Raw genomic sequence first — 9,972 nt, 5'->3', positions numbered from 1 at the left:
TAGGCGAAATGCATAAAATCAGTAAAAAAATGTCGACATTTAAGAAATTAAAAAAAAAACAATGTCAGCAATACATTAAGACGATATAATATATATAGCCGTTATTAAGTAGTATTTATAATATCCGGAGTCATCGTTGCATGATTCTTTTATTGTTTGTACTTAGAATAATTACATTTTTAATGAATTACTGTAACAATATTAGAATAATTGGTAGTTTTCTGTAATTATTTAGAATTTTTTATTTATACATTACATCGTAAAAAATACAAAAACATTAATATTAGACATTTTACTCCATTTGTGTAAATCACTTTTGAAAATTATATTATGCTTTAATTTTATCGATATAATCAGCATTTCGATAAATTCAGTTTCTTTAGTATGCCTGTATACACATTTGGGGTAAATATATGTATGAGTTGGCGATACTTGTTATAACTTGAATGCATTTCACTCGAACGCTGCAATCTCGGCTCGATCCTCATTGCTCTCACATCTCTCGAACTATTTCTAATAATTGTGAACGTGAATCTATAAACTTTCGTGTTGACTGAAGTTGTTATAAAATTTATAAAATTCAATAAAACCAAAGAAATTAATGTAAAATGTAAATATTGGTAAAAGGAAATCTATCTTCTATAAACGTAAGTACTGGGCCTATCCAAAATAAATATTATCTACCTACTATTGTTTACGTGTTGTTACTTATAAATTCTTATTTTTTCTACTACTTCGTCTTGTTATTATTTCTCGTTCGTATTCTGTATTTCTTTGTGGAATCTGAGAAATTTATGTGTTTACATGTTTACGGCAGAGGATTAAGAGACATCGGCATCTTAGACATCTCCAAAATTTAGAGTTGACAAGTCATACGGATTTTTTAAAGATGTAGCAATATATAAACATCATTCTTATCTTTATACTGAGGTAGTAATATAAGTATATTATGTTTATTAATAATCTTAATTAAACTTAATATCATAAATTGCCTTAAATATATTGTGGATACATAGACCTACTCCCATTAATTCTTAATATGAAAATACTGTTTCTGGTTAATTGTAAATTCTTGTTTTAGATATAAAAGTTGGTTTAAGTTAAATAAACCATGGCTTAAAAAATAAGGTAAGAGATGGAATTTTTATATTATGTAGGTCATTGTAGGTATATGATCTTGAGTAATATTTATGGCAATGACAATTCATTACATTAAGCATATACTTTAATTATTAGGATACTTGTTATAATAATATAGGTTTAATCAAATTTAATACCCGGTAAATTTATAAAAAAAATACATGCATTAAAGATTTTTTAATATTAGTATCCACCTATTATTATTAAGACCATCTCTCTAAATTATGTCTACAAATGGATTAATTGCTAAATAATATTTTTTATTTTTTAGAGAGCACAATGAGGACCCGAGCACTGCGTTGCCGGTCTTTCCCGACCCGTATATTGGCAATACTCCTGCTGGTCATCGGCTTTGGGGCCTATTGTTACTACTACAGTGGCCCTACATTGACTAAACCAAGTAAGTGCCATTTTATTCTGTATGGATAACACTATTATTATTTAATAGACTTTCAGGGTATGCGGGCATCCAGACCAGTTCTATATATTCATACTCTTCTAGACTTTAATCTTAGTATAAGACAACAACTTAATGGATAGTTAATTTATTTTACTACTGAGCACTTCTAATTTATTTTATTGTCTGTAGAGAAAACTCTATTATTTGTAGTACAGGAAAACTTGTAGGTATACCATGAAAATTGATATCAACATCAATTTCAATCCAATCCATTTTTGAATCGTTCTTTTGAAGTCTAATCAAGAGTAAACTGAATCGGCGCAATCCAACGTCAATGGATCGGAATTTATATTTAGAATAGACGCGATATTTATTTTCTACTATTTCACTTAGATATCGCTTCTAGGAACACCAATTATACCTTTTAAAACCAAGAAAGGATAGTTTTGGAGTTTTTTTTATAAAGTCTCTGTATCGATAAATTAAATAGTACAATCAATTCCTATTCTACTATTGTTACTGATATTATATTTTGATTATAGTTCCACTGTATTATTTATAGATCTAGCGTCTGAAATAACGGCTGTGAATAAAAAACTTTATGTTTGTAACTAAAAATAACGTAAGACTTTGAGTATTGACGAAATAAAAATTAGATCTGCATAAATTGTTTAACATAAAATAAAAAAAACCTCTTTGTTGATAACCCCAATGAAGGAAAATTCGCACGATTTTAGGTGGTTCTACATGAGAACTGGTAAGTATTTCTTTTTATGTATTTACGGTTCCCGTTATGCACTAATCCCAATTGCATTATACTGCGTCTAATGGAAGATGAAATACAGTACAACTATAGGCGTCATATCATAACAGTTAAAATCTAAAAGCGTTACACATGAAATGTCTTAAACCAGCAGTTAGTTGCCGTGAAACAAAAATCCTGGGTTAATGTAAGGAATCCATCTAAAAAAAAGATTGTCTTTTATTAAACTGCACACCATTACTGTCAAGTCACCATAAAAGTGGATTGAATCAACTGAACAAACCACGGTCAACGCTGTATGGATAAAAAAATGTCGTATTTGTAAAGCAAACCTGGTTCGGAATTTGAAATTGGACAGGCAAGAGTACGGCTGCATTGAAAAGTGCAGTTGAGGTCCTAACACATTGCTACTATAAAGTTCAAATTCGATCAGCACTACACTCATTCGATATGATATTTGCGAATGTTGCGATGCTTGTTTGTACGACGCCACAATTTCCACCAAAAGTAAATTAAACATTTTTTTATGGTTTACACTGTGTTAAAATTACATAGGTATGAGTATTAAACGCAATCGGCAGTAAGTAAAATAGAATATGTCATGTGACATGGACGAGCGAGACTTCTGATGCTGCCAATATGCATGCATGACTTTAACGTGAAATTGAAGACAGAATTTTAAATTAACTGCAGCTTGTAGCTAAGGTGATTTCCGGGATTTCACTAAAAGCGACTTCACAGGAAATAAAAAGCTTTCAGTAAGAAACTGATATAAAGGTATATGTAGTTGCAAATCTTAGTGTACGAGTCTCGTATTGTTTGTGTTGTGCAAGAAGTAAGTATAAGCCGCAGGTAGGTACTAGAATTGGTAACTTATAACTTTACTCGTATAACTCATCGCCAACAGCCGTATATTAGCTATGGTATAAAGAGATGTTTCAGATTGTATAAGTGGGAGATCGTAAATAATTGCTTATATGGCACGTCAACAATTATTTGAATATAAGTACATTATTATGCTTCTATCAGTACCAAGAGTTTTTTTAGAAGGTATAAGTACAGCCAAGGTATAGGTACATCCTACTAACAATCGGCAGTTTACCTCATATGTTCACGGGTCATATTCAACTTTCTCTACCTACATTGAATTATTTGGGTGTTATGGAAATATCAGGAGCAAAAGTCACTTAAAAAGGTATAATGCAAACTGCAGGTACCAAGGATTAGTAACGTATCTTATGTTAGCGTGGCTTATTATTTCAGTTCTATGACAATTTAAGACAGAAAAGTAATTTTAGAAAGTATAGGGCGAGACTGTAGTGTGTATAACTGCGATATACGTCGCTCGAATTGTATGGGCTTATGCTAATCCAGCACTAAGGAGGAGATTATCGTTTACGTTTTAATTTTAATAAATGTATAGTAAAATAAATGATTTGTCTTATTATTATAAATAATGGTCGCGCTGTCATAGAGCATAATAAATTTCACATTCAGTAAGACTATAGACAAGTAATATTAAAGACAAAGAATATTAATCTATTCACAATTTTGACTAGAGACTTCAGTACCTATATAGTATAAAACAAAGTCGTTGTCGCTGTCTGTCCGTCCCTATGTATGCTTAAATCTTTAAACTACGCAACGGATTTTGATGCGGGTTTTTTTAAATAAATAAAGTGATTCAAGAGGGAGGTTTTTATGTATAATATATGTACACCCTGGCGAAGCCGGGGCGAGTAGCTAATTAACAATAAACAAAAGAGTATATATGCGTGTATGTCAAATACATGATCGTGACTGTAATGATATTTTATTGATTTATATTAAACAAAATAATATTATTACATAATTAAAAAAATAATTCCTAAAAATATGTATAAAATATAAGTGTGCAATATTTCATATATATACTCTTCCGTTCTCGCAATTTACGTAGAAAGGGGTACAAAGTTTTCGCGTCACATATACTTCACATATTAATAATATATTCAATCATGAAGAAATTGTTTTTTAACGTTTTTATCAATAATAATAATAGCTTAAGATAATTCACACATCGATATTTAGTCCCAAGTTTAGCAGAGCTTGTGTTATGGGTACGAGACTATTAAACAAAAATTTTTTTTTTAAATTACGTACATAATACAAATGTTACCATTGTGCGAGGAATCGATCCCACAACCATCAGAACTAGTGTGTGCTGAACTGGTAGATAACCGAGGTAGTCATTTATAAGAGTACATCTACAAATACGTATATTTACCATACCGACATTTATTGTGAGCGAGATTCCACCATTTTCCCCAACCCTAAAACAATCATTACGAGTGACTGAAAAGGGCAACCGTTCAAACTGGACCACCGCTTTACTGTCTCGTTATCGGAATGTACGTACATACATTGTTGTGCGTTTACTGTTTAAGTTTAAGGGACTTTATTATGATTCACTTATTTGATCATTTCAACATTTGACATGCACTTTTACTTATTTCTATTTTCTTTTACTAACACAATTGTTTTTAACGATATTCGATATTGCTAACCATAAACATGATTTCTGTTGATCTTAATAATATTTCTCCAGTTTTACACATAGGGAAATCTGTTTTGAAAAGATCTTCACCTATTTTTAATTAATATCATTAAACATAGAATATATTTAGCAGATGGTATAGTCTTTTGATCTATTCAGTCATGTTTCAGCTAGTAAGTTACTTCAATAATATACACTGCTCCCTTAATAATTGTATTATATATGTCATTGCAGTGTTATCGGTTAAATAAAAAATAAAAAAAATGGAAATCAACTCTATACTTTTAGTTAAAAATATCTGAATTTTTGTTTTTTTTCTTTGTACCCGTTAATCTCAAATACAGTCTAACAGATTTGGATAGTTTTTTACTAATTATGGTAAGCTTCACTTAAAATTTAATGTCTGTTTGAATATAATAAATTCAGGAAGAAAAATTTATACCGTTACTGGCGCAGTAAATACTTGGTAGGTATATGTCTATATTTGAAGAATTGTAGTATCATCAATAATCAAAAGTTACGTAGATAAAGAATCTGTTGAATTATTGAGTTAATTATCAGTTTTACTTTCTACTCCAATGAAGACGCGCATCTGTTCATATTTTTACAGTAGATTTTCCTCATGGATAAACCTGACATGTGTTTACAAACACGTGTCTGGTATAAAAAAGTAAAACAGCAATTGGAAATAGAAAAGGGAATGAAATATTGCATTTGCCTACTCAGTATTATATGTGTCATTTATATTTGGGGTGTACGTTATTAGATACAACAAGCTAATAGTTTCAGTATATTAGTTTTATTATAGATAAGTATATTGGTTTTAACGACATTAAAAATAAGGACGAAACAAATAACAATCAGTTAAAAGTAGTAAACTATTCAAATCGCCATCGATTCTTACCGGAATCCTTTATCCCGTATTCTTTGAATTTTAAGTTTGAGTATATTAGTTTTATTATAGGTATATTGGTTTTAACGACATTAAAAATAAGGACAAAACAAATGACAATCAGTTAAAAGTAGTGAACTATTCAAATCGCCATTGATTTTTTATCCTTTATCCTGTATTCTTTGAATTTTAATTTTTCTCAATTATTATAAATGCCATGTCTAGTTCAAAGATAATTGACGTGCAAAATGTGAGTATGTATTTTAAAGAGTAAAATTTATAGTCGTGAGGGCGTTGAGAATAAACTGTTTACTAAACTTGTATGTAGGTGGTATTATAATAGGTATTTATACCTCTTAATGTAGTCAATGTAACCGCCGTTCAATAGATTGGAGAAAAAATCAAAGTCAAAAAATTTTCATGTAGGTCTATTACAGACTCTTACGATATGTCAAATCTACCGTCATTTGGGTATGCTTTCGAGATGAATTGCCAAGAAACTCAGCTCGTATTCTTTTTAAATTTTATTCACAATAATACATATTCATATTTAAATTCAAAATTGGGAGAATAGAGTGACCACCTTCATATACTGTTGCAATATTGTCCAAAACAAATGGTGTAATCAGTGTTCGTAACCCGAACAGACCAGTCCCCACAGGCAGCGCCCCTACACGAGCATGACGGATATGAATACGGAGACATATAGGTAATCACGTTGCATGAATAGGTTAGTTTCATTTTGTTATGTACGATAAATGATGACCGCTCAGTCAAGATCAAGTCAGTGTGCGCGAACTTGTACTATCTTGAAGTTCATGACAGGTTGAGGTCGTTGATTAATTTGTTATCATCAATCGAATTAATAATTATAAAATTAAAAGTATTAAATAATTACCGTATAAAAAAACTAAAACAATACAAATTGCATATACTGTTTCGATAACGGAAGTATTTTACGTTCGATTAAAAAAAAATTAAATCGTCGTTAAAAAAATTGGATTCTTTATGTTTTAGAGGTTTCGGAGAGGAGCATTAAAATAATAATTTTGAACGTACTCAAATATATATTTTTTTTTGTATACACAAAAATATTAATTTACAATTGCACTACTATATATATACACACAGATAACAACCAAGATAATAGGTACAAAACAATTATCAATACTTTATATTGAGCGAGGATTGTACCCACAATCATAGGCCAAATGTAAGTTTACTAACTAGTGGTAGTAAATTTACCCACGTCATTTTAAACTAGGAAATTGCAAATCGTTTCAGCTAATATGAAAATGTTTAGATGTAAAGAAAATCATAACAAGTGCGCTACATGACTACATGACCTTCCGCGTGTATTCAAGCGTAAGCGGCGCCGTCGTCCAGTTCATCACGACCAGGACTTACGCGAACTTGTTTGACCAGTTCTTCAACAAATATATGAATACTATGTGACTCATATTGCTCTGTCAATTCTTAATTTTAACTCAATCGACCTTGTCACTATACATATATATAATAATAGAAATCGAAGATATTCCGTATCTATGACGCAATCCTTATCTATGATACCAATGCATAAAATAAATTTCTAATAATTTATGATTTTGTTTCGTAAAGAAAAAACTGTTGCTCGGAGTAGTTATCAGACGTACCGTCAAGTATATAGGCAAGTTCAAAACATCTTTGTTATTGAAAATAAACTTTATTTATTACAAAAATACTTGTCCCGACTGATTGACTGATATAGTAACATATATATATGTAGGTTACTTTACTTAACATTTCTATTTCGTACCTTATGTTATTATTATTAATAATATAAAAGTTAGTAATATATCTTATTATTATTATTTTATATAGATTATAAATGCGAAAGGTTGTAAGTCTGAATGTTGGTTACTCTTTCACGCAAAAACTACTGAACGGATTTTGATGAAACTTTACAGTAATATAGTTTATGCATTAGAATAACGCATAGGCTATATTTTTTTATTGAAATTTAACGCGGGTGAAACCGCGAGCACAGCTAGTAAATAATATTTTACATGTACATTTTTCAGTTTACGAGACTGAACCCTGATTAAAAGTCAGTCAAACGCCTATCCAAATGAAAAAAATGCAAATGGTCTATGAAATATAATGGAATTGCATTATTTTTACACCGACTTAACCATGCATTCTTCATAATATATATACCTAAAAGATGTAAATCTTTTAAAAATATTTAATTTAATTTTATAAGTGCATAGGTAAAAGGAAAACGATAGTAAAAAGACTTGAAATACGGAGATATTAGGAAAACTATTGACAAGACAGTATTTAAGTATAAACAAGAATGTACTATAAAAAAACTATAAATTTAAATACATATCTCATTAGCCAGATTCAACAGTTTTGTATGTTAACTGATATATCATAAAACAATTTGTAGTTTCCACCCGATATACAATTAATTACGTTTAATTAATTATGTTTTTTACTTTATGATGCGGCGCAGTGTGCATGTACATAGGTATGTAGTAGGTTCACGTGCAGTGTGTTGTAGACAGGTAACTGTATTATGTTACTGACACACATTATATTTTAGCCCGAGGGTGCGTTCGCAGTAATTAAACACGACATCGTTGCAATAATTGCAAGCCATATTTTCAGGTAATTGGATTTGAACTAATGAGCTTATCGAAACTTTATTTAACTTTACAATATTATTACTTTGACGGCCTCCTTCGTCTAGCGGTTTCCCACACCGCTACTTCCGATGGTTGCGGGTTCGAGTGCGACGCCCGGACAGTAGTATACATGAGTATGATTGTTTGTATCGGTTTGGGAGTTTTCTAAGTATAATATGTATGTATTTACAAAAAAATATATCTATGTATTTGTATCGGTTATCTGGTACCCATAACACAAGCTTTAGCTGGCTTAACTTGGGTCTAGACGGCACTGTATGAGTGTCCAAAAAAAATTACAAATTTACGATACCATTAAATTTACTTTTGATGTCTGTTTTAATCCACGGCTCTAGAGTTATAGGATAATATTAAGTCATTAGTAAGTAATATTTAGTCTATATCAGTTTTTCCTAATGTAGGGCCCACTTGCCGCAATTTCATTGTAAAAGGGGGCATTTCGAAAATGGACTTTTTATTAAAATTATATGGAAAATGATTTAAATTTTTCATTATATGTTTCCAAAATTCACGTAATGTTTTATTAATAGGTTCCTAATGATTTCTTCTTATTTAAGTTTTTTAAGTGAAAAATATTTTTTTTTTATATTTATTTTGATTTTTTATATATATAAATTTATATTTATATAATTATATATAATTTTTTTATATTATAAATTGCGTTACATTGGGGAAGGGATAGACATATGAATTTTAGAAAGGCACTAAAAAGATTTGGATACACCGGCCTATACGAAAAGGTATCGTAAACTTATATGTCAGTTTATTTCTACCTCTGTCGTATTACTAAATGTGTTCTATCTTCCTACGATTATGAATTAAAATAAGTACATTTATGTTTGCTACTTGCTGTTCATAGTTCTATTCTGTTACCGGCATTACAAATGCTACCATATTACGTAGGCTTTTCACTGTGGTGGCTTTCTTCCTATTGTTGTTATTACACAATCACTATTGTCGCTGCGTGTACGCCATATTTTTTTTATGTTTATCATTGTTACTTGTATGGGAAATTGATTGCCAGCTATATATAAAATATAGATATATACTAGCTGACCCCGCAAACGTTGTATTGCCATATAAATTAAAATCGCTATAGAAAATAGTGGTTGGTGGTAGAAGGGTGAAAATTTAAGGCTATATGTATTTTTTAATGTTACATAATAAAAAAATTGAAAATAAAAAAAAAACTCGAAAATATAAAAAAATATGTTATAAACCTATTCTCAGACCTACTGACTACGTGTAAATTTTCGTCAAAATAGGTCAAGCCGTTTCGGAGGAGAATAAACACGAAACCTTTTTATTATCATCATTATTACATAGTATAAAACAAAGTTGCTGTCGCTGTCTGTCCCTATGTATGCTTAAATCTTTAAAACTACACAACGGATTTTGAAGCGTTTTTTTTAATAGATATAGTGATTCAAGAGGAAGTAAAATATAATTTACCGTGTTACAGTTCAATATATAATTTACCGTGTCGCGAATCTCTTAGAGAACGCTTTAAAGAAACAGGTATCCTTACTGTTCCCTCTCAATATATAT

At 30.2% G+C, this 9,972-nt stretch overlaps 1 protein-coding gene across 1 annotated transcript in view; it reads left to right on the top strand.

Annotated features, from left to right (window-relative positions):
- Positions 1-488: 488 nt before the first annotated feature.
- LOC131852969 (alpha-mannosidase 2) overlaps positions 489-9,972 on the top strand; it is a 71,729-nt gene continuing 62,245 nt past the window's right edge. Inside the window, exons 1-2 of the mRNA XM_059203728.1 lie at positions 489-647; positions 1,412-1,540. Coding sequence (XP_059059711.1) covers positions 1,420-1,540 — 121 coding nt within the window. The 5' untranslated portion in view covers positions 489-647; positions 1,412-1,419. The remainder of the gene's footprint in view (positions 648-1,411; positions 1,541-9,972) is intronic.

Source organism: Achroia grisella, unplaced genomic scaffold (genome assembly GCF_030625045.1).
Source record: "Achroia grisella isolate CSIRO2021 unplaced genomic scaffold, CSIRO_AGI_Agris_v1 utg874, whole genome shotgun sequence".
Lineage (NCBI taxonomy): Eukaryota > Metazoa > Arthropoda > Insecta > Lepidoptera > Pyralidae > Achroia > Achroia grisella.
This window is presented reverse-complemented; position numbering and strand designations above follow the sequence as displayed.